We start from the raw sequence: 20,242 nt of genomic DNA on the forward strand, positions 1-20,242 counted from the left end.
CTCAGGGTTAGATTCCTACCAAGTTCAGATGCTTGCTTATTGTAGTCATCTATCTTGCTGCAGTTCCTACGGATGCGTAAGAACTGCCCATATGGGAGATTGTCTTTTAGTGCCTTGGGGTGAAAACTATTGTATAGTAAAGGACAATGACTGTCAGTGGGTTTTTTATAGGTTATCGTCTCCAAGGTACCCATGTTGTTAATGATCATTAGATCAAGAAATGGTAGTTCCTGTTGGGAACAGGTTGCGGTAAATTTGAGGAAAGGGTTCAGACTGTTCACCCATGACAAAAAATTCGGGATACTATCCGTGCTGCCCTTCCAAAAAATCAAAATATCATCAATGTAACGTCTCCAAAGGAGAACGTTACTCAAGAAGGGATTGGTGTCCGTGAGCACATGTTTGCCCTCAAAGTCTGACATGTAGAGACATGCCAGGCTCGGGGCGAAGGTGCTGCCCATCGAAGTTCCTTGGGTCTGATGGAACAGTTGATCCTCAAATAAAAAGAAATTCTCTGTAAGGGCAATATTGGCACATTCCATAATAAAGCTCACGGGGGTCGGTGAATCCCAGTAGGTATTGAGCAGGATCGTTTCCACCACCTCAAGAGTGTTAAGCTGAGGGATATTGGTGTAGAGGGCTTCCACATTCAGAGTGAGAAGTACATCTGGATGTGGGCCCTCCTGGTTGGTGAGTTCAATCAGTCTTAGAACATCTCTTGTATCTTGGAGAAATGTAGGGGTGGTTTTCACCAAGGGGCGGAAAAAGTGATCGCAAAATTTGGATAGAGGTTCCAAGAGGGACCCTATGCCGGACACAATGGGTCTCCCGGGTGGTGGGGAGACCCCTTTGTGAATCTTTGGCAAAGTGTAAAAGTAGGGTACTCTAGGATTGGTATTGACTAAAAAGTCAGCTTCATTTTTTGAAATCCATCCTTGGTGGAGTGCCGCCGTGACCATGGAGTTGATTTTGGTGGAAAGGCGTGGTGTAGGGTCTGTAGTAAGTGGTGTATAGTAATTAGTATTTTGTAGTTGGCGTAGACATTCCGTCCGGTAGTCAGTGCTAGCCATGATAACTATAGCACCACCTTTGTCAGCTTCCTTGATAGTAATAGAGACGTCATTAGCTAAGGTCTTTATAGCTAATGTTTCAGCTTCAGTGACGTTGGAAAATTTCCGAGATTGAAGTTTCTCAGAAATTTCTTTGAGAACTGCTTTCTCAAAAGTCAAAACTTCTGGAGGCACCATACTTGAGGTGGGTGTAAAGGTCGAGGGTTTTCGTAGACCTGTATCCGTTGGAGGTAGGTTGGGTTGGTTGCCGAAATAGGCCTTGAGGCGTATTTTTCTGAAAAGGTTTTGCACTTCAAGATTAGTACGAAAGACATCCACTTTGGGGGTAGGTACAAATCCTAGGCCCCTTTTCAGGACGTTAGTTTCTGTGTCAGTGAGAGAATGTTGTGACAGGTTAACAATTAATTTCTCTTCTCCTGGTGGCTCCGTAATTCCATGTGTGGTGGTGGTTGCTGAGCCTGATCCTGCCATTGTACTTGTTTCTGCTGGTTTTGTTGCTGCTGGTTTTGTCCGCCTCTTCTTCTTCTGCCTCGCCCCTTGCCCCAGCCTCTGCCTAAAAAAGGTTGTGGTTGGTAAGGAGGAAACAGGGGTGGTGGTCCTTGTGGATATTGCCACATCGGTGGTCCATGGAATGGAATGGGTCCCTGATAGGGGGATGGTCCTTGGAATGGTACCGGTCCTTGATAATGTTGTTGACCATATCCGTACATGGTATTAGTCGGTCTTTTAGGATATTGGTTCTGATGGTAGGGACCTTGCGCCTCAGAACTGGAGTTACTTCCTGAGGAATTTGTACGGCGACGAGAGTTAGTACTTTCGTCGGATAGGTAGTCATCTCTAGAGGGCACAAAATCATCTTTTAAATAAGGATATACCTTTTCCTTGCTGAACCGTGTGATGTCCTTTTGAAGTTTTGTAACTTTCTGTCTCATCAGGTAGTCTTTGTTGTCATTGATCTCTTTCGTGATCTCGGCCAGCTTGGCCTTGAAGGCGGCGTTGGCAATACTGGCTTTGATATTGCCTTCCGCTAAGGTGATTTTCTGTAGGAGTTCATCTGCCAGTCTTTTGGCGGTCTTAATAATAAGTACCAAAAGATCCCTGGTGCATTTCCATGCCACCAGGGACCATTCTTCCTTGAATTGTTTATCCTCTAGAAAAATCCTCGGGGTGTTGGTGACGATCAACCCATTGGGTGCTATATTAGCACGTAGGTATTCCGTCATGATGGCTCCATGCATGATGATTTTCATGAGTTGCCTTTTCATGTTTGTGATGGTTGTCCAATCGCCGGCAGAGCTGCTAGTAGAAGCTCCTCCATCTGGATCCAGTAACGAGGGTCCGCTCAGGATTTCTGAGACACATTCCTCATCAAAGGAGAGACCTTGGTTATTATCCATGGTGGCGTGAGAGAACTGGCTACCACTGGTAGCAGGAGAAAGAACAAAAGTCCCACGGCTGAGGGGTGTGTGAGGGCATTACGAAGAAAAGACCTGTGCTCCCCTACTTCTTTTCACTTCCCAACTAGTAAACCCATAGGAACTGCCCTTCTTGTTCTTAATATTCCATTGGTGCCTTCTGAGCAGGACCTGATAATAATCTAGGCTCCTTGTCCCTCTCTGTATAAATAAGTTAAGCGCGGCGGCTCAGCCGTGGGACTTTTGTTCTTTCTCCTGCTACCAGTGGTAGCCAGTTCTCTCACGCCACCATGGATAATAACCAAGGTCTCTCCTTTGATGAGGAATGTGTCTCAGAAATCCTGAGCGGACCCTCGTTACTGGATCCAGATGGAGGAGCTTCTACTTACAGCTCTGCCAGCGATTGGACAACCATCACAAACATGAAAAGGCAACTCATGAAAATCATCATGCATGGAGCCATCATGACGGAATACCTACGTGCTAATATAGCACCCAATGGGTTGATCGTCACCAACACCCCGAGGATTTTTCTAGAGGATAAACAATTCAAGGAAGAATGGTCCCTGGTGGCATGGAAATGCACCAGGGATCTTTTGGTACTTATTATTAAGACCGCCAAAAGACTGGCAGATGAACTCCTACAGAAAATCACCTTAGCGGAAGGCAATATCAAAGCCAGTATTGCCAACGCCGCCTTCAAGGCCAAGCTGGCCGAGATCACGAAAGAGATCAATGACAACAAAGACTACCTGATGAGACAGAAAGTTACAAAACTTCAAAAGGACATCACACGGTTCAGCAAGGAAAAGGTATATCCTTATTTAAAAGATGATTTTGTGCCCTCTGGAGATGACTACCTATCCGACGAAAGTACTAACTCTCGTCGCCGTACAAATTCCTCAGGAAGTAACTCCAGTTCTGAGGCGCAAGGTCCCTACCATCAGAACCAATATCCTAAAAGACCGACTAATACCATGTACGAATATGGTCAACAACATTATCAAGGACCGGTACCATTCCAAGGACCATCCCCCTATCAGGGACCCATTCCATTCCATGGACCACCGATGTGGCAATACCCACAAGGACCACCACCCCTGTTTCCTCCTTACCAACCACAACCTTTTTTAGGCAGAGGCTGGGGCAAGGGGCGAGGCAGAAGAAGAAGAGGCGGACAAAACCAGCAGCAACAAAACCAGCAGAAACAAGTACAATGGCAGGATCAGGCTCAGCAACCACCACCACACATGGAATTACGGAGCCACCAGGAGAAGAGAAATTAATTGTTAACCTGTCACAACATTCTCTCACTGACACAGAAACTAACGTCCTGAAAAGGGGCCTAGGATTTGTACCTACCCCCAAAGTGGATGTCTTTCGTACTAATCTTGAAGTGCAAAACCTTTTCAGAAAAATACGCCTCAAGGCCTATTTCGGCAACCAACCCAACCTACCTCCAACGGATACAGGTCTACGAAAACCCTCGACCTTTACACCCACCTCAAGTATGGTGCCTCCAGAAGTTTTGACTTTTGAGAAAGCAGTTCTCAAAGAAATTTCTGAGAAACTTCAATCTCGGAAATTTTCCAACGTCACTCAAGCTGAGACATTAGCTATAAAGACCTTAGCTAATGACGTCTCTATTACTATCAAGGAAGCTGACAAAGGTGGTGCTATAGTTATCATGGCTAGCACTGACTACCGGACGGAATGTCTACGCCAACTACAAAATACTAATTACTATACACCACTTACTACAGACCCTACACCACGCCTTTCCACCAAAATCAACTCCATGGTCACGGCGGCACTCCACCAAGGATGGATTTCAAAAAATGAAGCTGACTTTTTAGTCAATACCAATCCTAGAGTACCCTACTTTTATACTTTGCCAAAGATTCACAATGGGTCTCCCCACCACCCGGGAGACCCATTGTGTCCGGCATAGGGTCCCTCTTGGAACCTCTATCCAAATTTTGCGATCACTTTTTCCGCCCCTTGGTGAAAACCACCCCTACATTTCTCCAAGATACAAGAGATGTTCTAAGACTGATTGAACTCACCAACCAGGAGGGCCCACATCCAGATGTACTTCTCACTCTGGATGTGGAAGCCCTCTACACCAATATCCCTCAGCTTAACACTCTTGAGGTGGTGGAAACGATCCTGCTCAATACCAACTGGGATTCACCGACCCCCGTGAGCTTTATTATGGAATGTGCCAATATTGCCCTTACAGAGAATTTCTTTTTATTTGAGGATCAACTGTTCCATCAGACCCAAGGAACTTCGATGGGCAGCACCTTCGCCCCGAGCCTGGCATGTCTCTACATGTCAGACTTTGAGGGCAAACATGTGCTCACGGACACCAATCCCTTCTTGAGTAACGTTCTCCTTTGGAGACGTTACATTGATGATATTTTGATTTTTTGGAAGGGCAGCACGGATAGTATCCCGAATTTTTTGTCATGGGTGAACAGTCTGAACCCTTTCCTCAAATTTACCGCAACCTGTTCCCAACAGGAACTACCATTTCTTGATCTAATGATCATTAACAACATGGGTACCTTGGAGACGATAACCTATAAAAAACCCACTGACAGTCATTGTCCTTTACTATACAATAGTTTTCACCCCAAGGCACTAAAAGACAATCTCCCATATGGGCAGTTCTTACGCATCCGTAGGAACTGCAGCAAGATAGATGACTACAATAAGCAAGCATCTGAACTTGGTAGGAATCTAACCCTGAGACAATATCCTGCCCGCATTATCAATAATGCAAAAAAACGAGCACGCAACACCAATAGGTCTACCCTTCTTGAATCACAGACAAAACCAGATTCAGACCTCATCACATGTGTGACCACTTTCACTCCAGAGTCCAACTTGTTAAAAAGGATCATCAATAAACACTGGCGAATACTAGACTCAGGTGATCTGTCTCTCAGTAAACCGAGATTCGCATTCAAACGCACAGCCAACATCAAGGATCTCCTAATTAACACTAGACCCAAACCACCAGCCCCTACAGTTTCTAATACCTTGTGGAACTTGCCTCCGGTAAGCGGACATTACCCCTGTGGCCAATGTGTGGTTTGCCCGCTTACCCGAGTAAGTAAAACAGTTCAATTGACTACCAACTGGATTTGGACCCAGAGGAAACACACAAATTGCAACACACGCAATTGCATTTATCTAATTACATGCCCGTGTTCGCTACAATATATTGGGATGACCACACGCCCAGTAAAGACAAGACTAACCGAACACAGAAGCAATGTACGTTGCAAAAAAACTAATACTAAGATGTGTTCTCATTATGCGGCACATAATCATACACCTAATGAGCTAAATTGGACCATCTTAGAGGCCTTCCCAGTTATCACCAAAGAAGCCCTCTTTAGAAAGGAACAATGCTGGGTGTTCAAGCTTGCGTCACACATGAGGGGCCTTAACGATGACATACCTTGGGCTGAAATGAATCACTGAATAGCCCTATCAAATGCCACCTTGTTGTTGTTGTTTTTTCTGCATTTTGTTACCCGCTTACACCACCTACCTCCTGATCATCTTGAGTTTGAGCACTAAGGTCCTTGTGTCCTACATTGGCTATATCCCCCAGGGATCATATCAATAGAACAGGAATACAGTTTTTTTGATAATGACAATTTCCGAGGGATGTATTATTACACCTATCAATACATTTGGCGAGTAGTTGCAATCACTCCTATCCTTTCCGCCCCCCCCCCCTCCTTTTTAACACCCTTTACCTAGTAATAACTCCATCACTGTAGCTGTCCCGTTCTGACATGGCCGCCGTTTACTCCCACAAGCGCCGGATGTCACATGACATGAGCGCGAGTAGATCCCATTCCAACATGGCCACCACGTCGAGGGACGTCTCCCTACGCTATTTCAGACGCACCCGGGAAGTAGCCTGCACGGGGCCCAGAGCGAGGGTAGGACGCCAGCAAGTTGCCAGTCTACCTACGTGAGTACCGTGATCGTATGACTGGATCCCGTTGGTAAGCCTGCTCGTCAGCTTTTGTTAAGATGTAAACGTAATGTTTCTCATACCTGTTTCTCCTATCTGTGTTTGGCCTCTGCATAGAATTCGGAGCAACTTTTGTGCTCTGTTGTCAACCCCGTCTGTCCGGAACTAGGTCGTGAGGGGTGAGTGGATGAATTCCGTTTACAGTATGTCTTGAAATCAGTGGGTTTTGTGGCATGCCCTCACGCTAGTATACGATCCTTTTTCACGTACGACCTTAGCCTTCCCTGATCGATTAACGATAACTGTTGTCTCTCTTTCGGTTAACGTTGACATTGTGTCACTAGTCTTATCGTCTGTATTCCCAATCATTCCTGTCTGCCCAAGGACAGCGGTTTGATGGATTTACACGCGCACAACACAGGACTATTTTTATAGAATCACAGAGTAATTTTTACCAACTGGTATGCTATATAGCCACCCGTGACCTTCTTTATTCCGTCCGCTAAGCACGGCACCGTCGTTACGATCACGGCGTATGAAACCATTCCATTAGAAGGTCCACGACGGATCTTCTCCGTCTTTCCACCACCCACAGGTCACAAAAAATAAAAAATACACCTAAAGTGCACTAAAGAGTGACCTGTGCACTCTGTTTTCACCGAGGCTCACCTTTGCCCAGTGTATTCACCATTGCCAATGGCTGTTTTCACTCGCTGGTTATTTGTGATTTGTTTCCTTTTCCCCCCCCCCTTTTTTGTTCCCTTGCATAGGTCTATCCTCATCTCAGTACCAGTTCCTTAATAATCACCCCCTACCGTTCCTAGCAACCAGTGCTAAAACGGTAGTGCACTTACCTTCACACGTTCTAATTTTTGGTCCTGACGAAGTGCCATTGACCCTTTTGGGCAGCTGGGGCACGAAACATGTTGACCACACCCTCACATATTTAGCCCTTACGGACCATTACTCCTAAATAGGGCTTCTACACCTCTTTTTACCAAGGCTAGAGCTACCTCACTAATAAAATTACTGAAATAAGTAGGACGGCCCTATACCTTTTTTAAACATCTCACTCCTCGTGCACTACCTTGCCCTCACACCCACACGCACCCATACGGCTTCTTCAAAAGATCCCCGACAAAGAGCCCCGGTTTCGGGAGCCCGTCAGGCATTGCAGCGCCGGCCTGACGAGGGGCAAATGCCCAAATGATGAAGCATGACATCCCTTGGGGTGTGTGAGGGCATTACGAAGAAAAGACCTGTGCTCCCCTACTTCTTTTCACTTCCCAACTAGTAAACCCATAGGAACTGCTCTTCTTGTTCTTAACACTACATATCAGGCCAACTTCTCACAATACCTTTCGGCTATTTCTGCTTTCTTACGGCTTCCTGATCTGATGTGCGCTCCCTTTGAGCCACTTCATAATTGTCTCCTTCGTCTTCTGACTCTTAAGACTGCTTTCCTGGTTGCCATCACCTCTGCTAGAAGGGTGAGTGAGCTCCAGGCTCTCTCTTCTAAGCCTCCTTTCCTTTCTGTCCATCCAGACAAAGTTGTTCTCAGGACTCGTCCTTCCTTTCTCCCTAAGGTGGTAACTGCCTTTCACATCGGCCAGTCTGTTACACTGCCCACCTTCTTTATGCCTCCGCATCCCTCGAAAGAGGAAGAGAGGCTCCACCGTCTGGAGCCAAAGCGGGCGCTGTCTTTCTATCTGGACCGCACCAAACAGTTCCGGGTGGACGACCAACTCTTTGTTGGCTACGTGGGCGCTAAGAAGGGGCGGGCGGTGCACAAGCGAACCATCTCTCGGTGGGTCGTTTTGTATAACAAGGACTGTTATTCCTTAGCTAAAAAGGAACCTCCTGTAGGGCTGAGGGCCCTTTCCACTCGAGCCACAGCGGCGACCACTGCCCTGGGCCGGGGTGTCCCCTTGCAGGACATTTGTCAAGCAGCAACGTGGGCCTCGCTGCACACGTTTACCAAACATTGTTGCCTGGACAGCCAAGTCCGGAGAGACGGCTTCTTTGGCCGTTCTGTTCTCCAGGACTTTCTGGTGTGATCTTGGTTCTCAGTCCCACCACCGGGGTTGGTATTGCTGGGGTATCTATTCTAAGGTGAGGAATCTAACTAACGTGTTTCTTTCAGATGAACTAGTTTCTTACCTTCAGTAACGATGTATCTGTAAGAAACATTAGTTAGTTAGATTCCTCACCGCCCCACCCATCCTCCCCGTTCTGCGAACCGATATCTAGGGTTGAGGTCATCCCTTTCAGGGCCCTAGATTCTTGGCACCAGTTTTAGTCTCCTGCATGGCTCTGCGTTCCTGGCACGGAAAGCTATGTACAAGAACTGACGTCCGCGCGTGAGGGCGGCGTCTAAGTACTCCGACGTCATCCCGGCGATCACGACGCCAACGACGGACGCGGAGCCGCAGACGACGCCTAGAGACACGCAAGGGTATTGCTGACGAAAAATCTTTCCGGATCCAGCCTGACGCCTGGGGATATTCTAAGGTGAGGAATCTAACTAACTAATGTTTCTTACAGATATATCGTTACCGAAGGTAAGTAACTTGTTCATTAGCACATGTGTTCTGTCCTAGACATCTACCAGGCAGCTGTCTGGGCATTCCTCCATAGGTTCATGAAGCACTATTGTCTGGACAGCCAAGTTCACCCAGAAGGCCACTTTGCCCACTCAGTTCTTCTTACTGTTTGATTTGAGTCCATCCACAGCCCATCTCCTATAGATGCTGCCTTGGAATTTATTTGAAAGGTGTGGAATCTGCGTCAGAAATCTCTATCGGGAGAAGTTATTTACCCTCTGTGTAGGAGAGTAGGGTCTGCTTTCTATGTTCACCCCCACTTTTTGCTTTTGCTTTACTGGTTTTCGACTTAGATGTGGCTGTGGGCTTGCTAACCAGACCCACAGCCCTGCTGTTCTCTCTCTAAATTGATACTATGTACTTTAGGTGCATAACCCATTTGGATAGGATCACCTTATTGGCCCCTGTACCGTGTACCTTAGGTACCCTGGGCATAGGTGTACCCTAGGCCTACCAGGGGCTGCAGCATGTATTATGCCACCCCTGGCCTGGCCTTCCATTATGACACAACTGGCTGATCACTCAGCTGGGGCAAGGTCGTGTAATCACCCCTTGCTTAGGTGTAGTATTCCTATACCTATCTTATATATAGACACATGTGTACCTATCAGCCACTCCTATGTGCTTAGTAACATGTGAGATGGTGCTCTAGCATGAGCTGAGCCTGTCTGCAGCTTTCGGAACCATGTCCTTATAGCTGTTCTATGATATAGCCTACCATATACTCTTAAAGTGCCTTATAATCTTAGACGGTTATGGTAACTATGGTTTGGCTTTATCGAAACATGTCGTGTAAGGTGTCTAACACTTTGGAATAATACCCCCATACCATTTCTGGGGATGAGGATATTATCCCTCCCTTCTAGAGGGAGAAGACATGTTGTAACCTACTTACCCGGTTAAACTTTACCAGAGCCCCAGCATCACAAAATGGATGCTGCTGCCACGACACAAGTCTGACCTCCTGCTGCTGGGAGTGATCCCGGCAAGGGAGGCTTGGACAATAGGTTTCCTGCCTTGGGAGGTGCGAGCACCACCCCAGACAGGCCTTAGTGTATTGGGGCAGGGAGGGATGAATGAAACGAGACACTGCCTGGGACACAAGGTGCTCCATGCATAGTCCAGTTCAAACCGGTGCTGGGGCACACCAGCCCCAGTCCTGGCGCGAAACTGGACAAAGAGAAGGGGGTGTAACCACCCCCCTCCCAGGTCCCACCCATAAGGTGTGACCTAGCAGTCAACCCAGCCCCCCAGATTAGTATAAGAGTGGTAGCTGGGCCCCAGGAGATTAGATTATCCTGAACCTGCAACTTGAACAGAAACTCTGGACCTTCGACATTCGACGAAAGAAGAAGACTGAAGAATCTCCCTTGTGGCCAAGGAGTGGCTACCCTGTGCAACCAGGCACCATCAATAGACTACCCTTTGCTTTGCTAAAGTTCTACGAGGGACCGACTGCAGAGCCCGACCAGAGCCTTGACTTCCAGACTTCTCCGACCCTGATCCACATCCACAGCCGAGCTGAGATCCGTGGAGGCGACGAGAGACGTGGGACCGGCTACCTGGGAAAAGTGGCGAGTATCTTCCAGCGCAGCTTCTGAGGTACCCTCGAAGTTGTGCACCGGGAATTGAGAAGCCCCAACCCCAAGCACCATCTGCACCGAAGATCAGCCCCCCACACTCCACGAGTCCTGCGTGGGGCCCTTCTGCATTTTCCTGCTTGCCGCGTCTGTCCGGTTGCTTGCCCGTTGGCTAGCGGCCTCTGTGACGACACACCTTGAAATCTTCACTGCTGGTTTGGCTCCTCCAGACTGGCTCCCGCTTCTTTGCAAAAGAGAAGCACCCCAGACCTTCCTGGTCTGCACCATAAGCAAGTCCCCCGTTCTTCGTGGGTTCCGCTTGGCAAGGCTTGGTGAGTCCTAGCTCGACTTCGACGCCGCCGACAGCAAGAGCCTTCGTGGGACAGCTCGCCTCCTGGTCCTGGTCATCCTCGGCATCTCCTGGTACCCGTGGCTGCAGCGACAAGCTTCACCCTTCACCTGCAATCTTCACGACATCGCCTGGTTCCTTCCTGGTTCCATGTGGTCACTGGCTAGTGACCTTGACTCTGTCCCTTCTGCTTGCAGGTATCCTCTCTTCTTTTTTTTTTTTTTTTTTTTTTTTTTTTGAAACCGTTTATTACAATCTCAAATATATACAGGTATGGGCCTACAACCTTCCGGCCGGCCGCTAAAGTGACAGCAATAAATGACATGTATACAATAAGGCACTTGGCGTTACAGAGACGCTAAAGCAGGAGGTATCAACAACGTGGGCCACATGTCTCTGAGCCCACAATACGGTTTCGTTTTATACAACACAACAACATAAAACCACACCCGCAAGGCAACCCGAGAGCGAAAGTGTCAACATATGCTCCTCAAATGGGGGGACCCCAACCATACACTAAAATCAAAGGAGGGGAAGGGAAATAGGTCCGGGACTGGGAAAACACTGTGCTCGGGATTGAGGGAGGGGGTCATCTAGGGGGACGGAGCTGGTGAAGCGGGAGGCAACAATGGCGGCTCGCAAATACCCCCGCGGTAGGCGTTCCAGGGGCCCCACACCCTCAGCCCCGCCCCAGGCTTACCCCTCGCCACATACACCACCTTCTCTCGGAACATGCACCAATCCATGTGCTCTTTCCAGGCCGACACTGCCGGGGGCCTCTGGGATCCCCACAGTTGAGCGATGTCACGTTTAGCAATCATATAACCCAGCGTCACCCATCGCGTCTGCGGAACCGAGTAGTCGGTTGGTTCCCACACATTCAGCAGGCATCTCCTTGCTTCAGGCACCAGCACGACATGCGTAACCGCTCGCAGGACCTCATGCACACCACGCCAGAATCGCTCCACCCTCGGACATTCCCACAGAATATGTAAAAAAGTCGCCAATGCACCGCACCCACGCTTACACAGTCCATCCTCGGCATAGCCCATACGCAGAAGCCCTGGCCCCGTCATGTACACCCGGTGAAGTATCTTAAGCTGGACGAAGCGAAGGCGAGCCGGGATGGCCACCTCCTTCGGGGAGGCCACCGCGGAAATCCAGTCCTCGTCGTCCAGCTCCAACCCATCGGCAACCCAAGCCTCGCGGAGCCCAGTCAGTAAGCCCGAGCGGTCATTAATCAACTTCTTGTAGATGAGGGAGATCGTGCTGTCCGGAACGTGGCCATCTAGCACTCTATCCTCCAATGGGGAGGACTCCGGGATGGCGGCCACGTCTGGGAAGACTGAACCCAGAGCGTGACGGACCTGCAGGTATCGAAAGTATTCACTGCCCTGCAGCTGAAACTCCGCCTGCAGTGTCTCGAATGTTTTGAATCCTCCCCTCGTCCAGAGGTCCCCCACTGTACTAATGCCGATCGTGTCCCACCTATCGAAGCCCTTCGAGGTCCATAGGGAGCCCAACCTCTCAGACGCATACAACGGTGACGCCCGGGTCAAACGGTCCTTCCATCCCATAGCTGCATTGGCCGCGTGCCATACTCGCACCATGACACGCGTGGGTCCCGTCAGGCGGGAATCGGGCACGCTAGTGTAGAGCGCTCGATTATAATCGCCACCGGGCAGGAGCATCTTGTCCATTTCAAATGCCGGGTTTAAGGCGGGCCCGTAAAGGCCGTGATTAATTGCAGCTAATTGGGAGGCCCAGTAATACCGCTTAATATCCGGGAGGGCAATCCCTCCGTCATACCACGGGAGCGTCAACTTTGCCAGGGCTATACGCGGCCTCCCGTCCCAGAACAGGCGGCGCTGCAAACTCTCCACCTCACGGAAGTAATGCGCCGGGACCAGGTCCATCGAGTTCTGGAGAGCGTACAAAAAGCGTGGCAATGACATCATCTTGAACAATGCCGCCCGGCCGAGCGGCGAAAGCGGCAAGCGCCGCCAGCGCGCGACGTCCTCCTTCAAGCGCTGGAGGGGGGGAAGCAAATTCCGCTCGTAGCGGGCCACAGGGTCCAGCGTAATATAGACGCCCAGGTAACGAAACCCCTGCGAGGCAATCTGGATCGAGCAGCCCCGCGGGAGAACAGGAGCCTCCCCGGAAAGCACATAGATACAGGATTTGGCCCAGTTGATGACAAGACCTGAGTTACGGCCAAAGGAGCGCAGGACATCGACCAGGACAATCAGTGATTTACGCGGGGAGGCTAAGTACAACAGGATGTCGTCGGCGTAGAGGGACACGCGGTCCTCATACTCAGGGGTCCAACGGAGACCACGAATAGAAGGGTGCCACCGCAGCCACTCCGCTAGGGGTTCCAAGGCCAGTGCAAACAGGAGCGGCGACAGGGGGCAACCCTGTCGCGTGCCCCGTCCCAGCACAAATGGGGCCGAGATTCGACCATTCACCACCACCTGCGCCAATGGGTCGGAGTACAACAATTTGACCCAGCTGATGAATCCCGGGCCAAATCCAAATTTCGCCAACATCGCCCAGATGTACGGCCACTCGAGCGTGTCAAACGCCATGGTGGCGTCCAAGGACGCCAAGATGGCCGGCTCCCGCACGAACGGAACACGCGCGAGCACCCCGTGCAAGCGCCGCAGGTTAAGGGCCGTGTTGCGATGGGGAATGAAGCCGGACTGGTCTTGGTGGACCAGATCGCCCACCACGCCGACCAGCCGGTTGGCAAGCACCTTGGCGAGGATTTTAGGCTCCGCATTCAAGAGCGAGATCGGCCGATAGGATGTAACCCGGTCTCGCGGTCTCCCCTCCTTCTGGATAACCACGATGGTAGCTAGACGCTGGTCCGGCGGGAGGGAGCCCCGCGAGTGGGCCGCAAGGAACATCGCACGGAGGTGAGGTGCCAGTACATCCGGTCGCAGCTTATACAATTCGATAGGAAGGCCATTCGGGCCCATGGCCTTGCCCGAGGCGACCGAGCGTATGGCGAGGGCGATTTCATCCGAGGTGGGAGCGGCATCCAACGAATCCCTGTCCTCCACTGAAAGCGAGGGCAGCGCGATGTCCCGCAGCAGGGCATGGGAGTCCTCCTCCGAGCAGTATCCTCTCTTCTTGATCCCAGCCTTGGGATCCACCGGACACTCTTCACTGACTGCCTGTCAGCAACTTTCCTTCAGGCATCCATAGAAGTCCACGACGAAACCCGACGCAAGTTCACACCTATGCACCCGCAGCCCGTGGGCTAGGTAACTTGGGTACTTCGGTGCTCACAAGGGTAGTGACTATCCTAGGGTCTAGTTTCCGAGTCTCGACTCTCTAGCTGCTTCAGAAGTGTCCTTAAACTGTTAATTTCTAACTGCTAGTAATTCTATCGACTTTTACGCATTACACGTGAGTGTTTCCACTCTGCACCTGAATCCCGTGGGCCTCCCACTTCCTAACTGTTGCTAGTGTAGTGTAGCCCCAGCGATTCCCTAGGCCTAGGCCTATCCTATTTCCGTGACAGTGGTCCTTATACCACTTCTTTAGTATATGGTTTGCGTGGCCCCTAGGGCTTAACTGTATTACTTACCTGTGTGACTTAATGTATGCTTAAATAAGACTGTGTTGTACTTACCTCTAATCTCATAAAGAGTGCTGAGGGTTTGACTAGAATAAATACACTTTATTTTATATATATATCTGTTGTGGTGTCCTTTCATTTGGTATTCAAGGGATTATATATGGTATCACAGCTGGCTTCACATGCCATTCAGAGTTTAGCCTAAGACTGCTCTTGTCCATGCTACCACTAGGATAGCTGGTCTATAAGGTTGACTTTACAACCAATCACCATAAGGGTTGTTTGGACTGATATAAGGTGTACACTAGAACTAGTGACATCATACATCAGGCCAACTTCTCACACTCTGTAACGCTGTTTCCGGTAGACTCTCTCTCTAGCCACAGATACCTCACTGTCACAGGATTTTATTGAAGGGACAACCCCCGGAATGAGTCAAAAAGAAGCTGTGGTTTCTGTACTCTTTTCCTTAGTTTTATTGTTGCATAGACTTGAATACCAGTCCTTCTTGATATCCTTTCAGGGGCTGGCATGTCGTGGTTTAGGAAGTGTCTCTTCCTGTCTTCACCTGGGACTGCTAGCTCGTTGGTCCTGGACGGTAGTTGTCCCTCGGTTTAAACATACATAAAAGAAAAAAACTCTGGTCACTAATCTGGAAAGGGATATGAGGACAGAGGGTAGGGGTCCGTGCTGGAGGTAACACCACACTCTACTAAAGACAGTCACCAAGTGCCATCTGGTTTAGGAAACCCAGATAGAAAAGTGTGTCCTCCCTCTGTTTGGTTCCCTTCACCGCCCAGTGCCCCGTAAAGCCCCGCAGGCGGAACCGTACCTTGTCCAGCTACGTTCATCCATGGCGAGTGGTGGTTCGAAGCGTGGGGTTGTTGGCCTCCTGGCGTCTCCTCGTCCTCCTGAACGGAATCGGTCTCTGAGGGGGTCCTGGTGTTCGTCTGCACGGACTGGTCCCGCTTGCGTCTCTCGCGTCCTCCGACGTTCGCGTTCTCTTCCTGATTTCCGATGGCTTCCTCCATCTCATTCCTCATGATGCCCTCTTTTGATTGGTCCAGGGTGGAAGACGTCATCCAGCTCTCCTTACAGTGCTCCAACTTGATGGGAAACACTGGCGAGTTAAAGGGACATCCTGAAGACGAATCCTGTACACGGAGGAATAGCACTTCAGTCTCCTGCGATATCGGGGAGTAAGGTATTGTCCCCCCCAATCCATCCTCAGCTCCGCGACACTCACTGACCGTCCTGTCCTCCCCGTTTTGTTGTTGGACTCTATGCTTTAATACGAAACTACATCTAGGAATCTGCACACTGATATTCTGATTTGCTTTTGGGGCTCCACATCTGGAGGCACAGACAGTCTCGAAAGCAACTGACGCTGGCATGCTGGAGTGACTCCATTATAGGCACCACATGTCATTTCTGGAACGGCATCAGTCCAGAGACGCACAGCAACACCTTCCGGTGCACAGAGGTATAACAAAAACTTTGCCAGATCCTGTCTGACCCTTGGGAAATTTCCAAAGGTCAGGAATCTGCAACTAGATAGTGTTGACCAGAAGCTAGATAGAGTCAGTACCAGAAAGAGTCTTACAGGAGGTAAGCAAGAGCATAGAGGGCAACATAGTGGGGAATCAAATTAGAGAGATGAAACTGGAAGAAGACGCAGGATAGATACATTTGGGTTATTGGAAAAATTTAGATCGGTGGTATGGCAAGCTGTTGGAGACCAAGTGACTTGCGGAAGTTGAGAAGAGTATTGGGTGAACTGGAAAAATACCCCTACGTATTGACGTCCTTTTCCAGTAAGACTTGTATCTGAAAGACACACGTTAGTGACATAATAACAGACAACAGTTTGATAAGGGCAATAGGTTCTGAGTGAATGAGAGTTATTAGAATGCGTTAAAAGAATGAAAGGATGGCAACTCATTTCTCCTTCAGTTGTTAGTTGCCCTTTGCAGCTACTTACAATGAAGACTGTGTTCTTCATTGCCATTTCCTTGGCTTTCACTTTAGTGAGCTATAGTATTTGCCTCTTCGTCCTCCTTTTACCTCACTGTTCCCAGACAGACTTGTTCGTCAAACGAAAGCTTCTTTCTTGCCAAAGGTGGTTAGCCCATTTCACCTGGACTAGTGCACCACTCTACCAATATTTGACCTGTTTTTTCATCTCACCAAAGAGGAGGAAAGACTGTACCATCTGGATCATTGCAGGGCCCTCAGTTTCTACTTTGACAGAAGCTTTGATTACCAGATTGACAATAAGATTTTCCTTGTTCATGCTCCCTCCAAGAAAGGCAAGGTGATTCGTAAGTGAACAATTTCCCACTGGATTGTGCTCTGCAGCAAAATCTGCTACACGGTTGCTGTGAAGAAGGACCTATTTTATCAGAGCAAAACCCGCTTCTTTGTCATTGTCCTTGTTTCGTCCTGCCCTGGCTATCTGCTGGACTGCAGAGTGGAGTTCAGTCCATGACTTGACCAGACATTATTGCCTCAACACTGAAGTCCACGTTGACGGCCATTATTCCAGATTTGTTTTGCAGGATTTCTTGGTTTGTCCATCTCCTCAGACCCACAACATTGGAGGTACTGATTGGGTATTGATTCAAGAGGTAGGGGATATAAAGTTAGAAGTATCCATCAAAAGAACAAGTTAATTACCTCCTGTAATGATCTTTCTGGTGGGTACTCTACCTGTCAGTCTTACCCTCCTCCCCATTCTAAGGAGTGTTCCTGCTACATTAAATACCTTTCCAAAATAAGTGTGGTACACTGCAATTTCAGTCAACCTTGCCAGCCTTATTTCTGCCTCTGAGGGTGTAGATAAAATGATGGGTAATTGGCATATAAGTATGCAGGGGTGGTGCCTTGTAGCTCCAAATTTTATTTCCAGGATGCCAAGTCAGGTGGCCCCTTGCGCACAAGAAAGCTATTTCAACTGTCTGGATCCTGTCTGGTAGTAGAAAGAGATTCAGAAAGTAAAGAATAGATTGAGCATCCCCCAGAAATATTGTCCCCAAACGTAAGCAACAAGTTTTTCCGGCTTAAAAATGTTTCCTCTCAAAAGATATTTACTTTGATCTAAATGTATAACTTTCTTTGTGATCCTTGCAGACCTAGAGTTTGATTAATGAATTAATCCTAATGGAAGTCACTGCAGTGCTGCACTGTGATATGTACGGGTGCGTGTGTGTCTCTCTCTAAGGGCATACTGCTGCAGCTATTTTGTTTGTGTAGTAGGTATGTGCAGTAGGTATAACTTACTGACAAGCTGTACATGTTCTATGCATTTATGAAGCTAGAGAACAGCTTTCAGTTACATAAACGCTAAAACTACTGACTTTTCAACACTTGTTCTGTTTACTTGAATTTCAATCACATTTTCTATGGCTCGCTATCTCATCATTTGTCATTGTCTATCTGCTCTGCTATCACTCTGTTACAAAGTATTTTAAGAGAAAGTGTCCTAACATTTATTTTGTGGAATTAATTGAAGGCAGACTGCGAAAAAATTGTAATCCTGTTTTACGTTATTAAGAATCATAATTCCATCTTTATATTTAATCAACTAGTTCAGAAGAATGGGTATCACCCCCAGTAAAGAAACAACTTCTGCAAACTTCAATTTCCACGCCTGAAAGAAATGGAAACCACAGAAAGAGAAAATTGTAAACTCTTCTACCTGGAAATATAGTAGAAAATGTGAATAACCGGTGTTAAAAAAATGTTCATGTTGTATTATTTCATGCTGTAAATACTTTTATACTTTTTGAACTTGATGTATTTCCATGGTAGCAACTGCGTTTCTTACTCTTGTATTTAAATGCAGTAGCTTTGTTATTGTACATTTATTTTTTGTATTTTATTTGTACAAGCTTTGGAGAATTTTCTGGTTTCTAAATGTGGAATAAATCTCTACATTTGTCTGACTTAATTTGAAACGCTTTTTCTGTCAGTTGTGATAAACTGTACCGCCAGCCATGCCACCAACGTTGACCCAAAAAAGTGCTATATTTTTTGGGGGGGTTTCTTGTTGGAATATGTTTCTGCCTCTTTAAAGAATATTGAGATAATATAGAAAGCATGTATATGTTAAGAACATCTATATATCACTGACTATGATTGGTACAGCCTGTATTCATCTTTGCATTTACAGTATTATAGGGTCATATTACTTTATATTTTCATTTTCCAACAGTCAGTATTTTAGATTGTTAAAACTTTAGATCCTGTGAATCACTTAATGTAATTTAAAGAAAAACTGCCTTCACGTAAACCTCTTAAAAAGCAACAATAGGTGTAACTAAGCTCCCATACTACAGCTTTCCTTTGGAGATAATTCATCTAATGCAAGATACCCTCAGATTCCAGCGTAAACAACTTATAAACATTTCTGCAACTATTCCTATTCAAAATACCAAAGAGCAGAAAAAGAGAAATCCTTTTCAAGCCAAGGTCCCTTTTCTCCTATGTCATTCGTTCTAGTGAACATCTCCCTCTTTCTGTCTCATTCACTCTTGTCGTCTGTGGCCTTTGTCTTCTAGTAAGTTGGTCAAAAGGATGTTGCTAGCACTCTTATACACAGGTTAACCAGTATCTTTTGATTGAAGATGTCTTCCTGTAGACTTATATTGCAACATTATTTTTACTTCTAGTACCTCTTCAAAGGCTTTCCTTCGATCAATAAAAGACTGGTGTTACTGCAGATGTTCATAGAACGTTTTCTCTTGACTTGTGATACATACCATGTTTTTTGAGGGAATATTACTTCATATATTTAAGTGTCTTCCCAAGGGGCTGCTGTCCGTTCCTGATCATTCCTCTCAAAGCTGGCAATGTAGTCTTTGCCTGTATGTATTCCCTCCAATAAGTGGGGTTCAGTAGCTCTCTTTTCCTACCAAATATTTACAGGCTGAAGGGGCCTTTGAAGCAAAAAGGCAGGAAATCAGATGTCCTTCCCACAAAGCCGCATCTCCTCAACTCTACTCCAATAATCCACGTCCCTATGTCTAGGTTCACTTCCATTCAAAGCAGAAATGCAGGATTTCTGATGGATACTACTAATTGCAGATTCTTCACCTTTAGAATATCCCCAGGCACCTGAGGGGATCTTGAGATTGTTGTAGCAGTGCTCCCACACATCAGTAGGTGGTATAGTGCAGCTTCATGTTAGTTCCGTACCACCCCACATGAGAAAGAGTAGAGCTGCTGTTTGCTTCTGTCATTTCCTGTTGATCTGCGTGCTATGACAAGGATCTGGAGCTCAGTTCCCAACCTTGTCGGTTTTCCAATTACATATACACAATATTGTGCTAAGGAACAAAAGTGATAGAATACAAGCTGTGGTGAGTTTGCAGTAGGCAAATGCCGGTCACAAATCAGCACATAGTGTGTTTGTGGTGTTGGACTTCGGCCACAACTCTTTAAGTTGTGCAACAAGTGTGCCGTAATGCACCCAAAGGAAATTTTGGAGCAAGAGGTGAAGCTTTACGGTACCTAACTTAAGAAGAGGTTTTGGTCAAAGCACAGTTCCCACTCCACCTCGAGGGCCCTGTCCGGGTTCAGAGACTGCTCCAAGCCAAGCAGGGCTTGATCGCATCCCACCACTCAAAGTCCAGCAAGAA

At 47.7% G+C, this 20,242-nt stretch overlaps 1 protein-coding gene across 1 annotated transcript in view; it reads left to right on the forward strand.

Moving 5' to 3' along the window:
* Nucleotides 1–18,547, forward strand: part of SMCHD1 (structural maintenance of chromosomes flexible hinge domain containing 1) — a 1,955,900-nt gene extending 1,937,353 nt beyond the window's left edge. Inside the window, exon 48 of the mRNA XM_085605822.1 lies at nt 18,191–18,547. Coding sequence (XP_085461948.1) covers nt 18,191–18,290 — 100 coding nt within the window. The 3' untranslated portion in view covers nt 18,291–18,547. The remainder of the gene's footprint in view (nt 1–18,190) is intronic.
* Nucleotides 18,548–20,242: the final 1,695 nt, after the last annotated feature.

Source organism: Triturus cristatus, chromosome 5_1 (genome assembly GCF_964204655.1).
Source record: "Triturus cristatus chromosome 5_1, aTriCri1.1, whole genome shotgun sequence".
Lineage (NCBI taxonomy): Eukaryota > Metazoa > Chordata > Amphibia > Caudata > Salamandridae > Triturus > Triturus cristatus.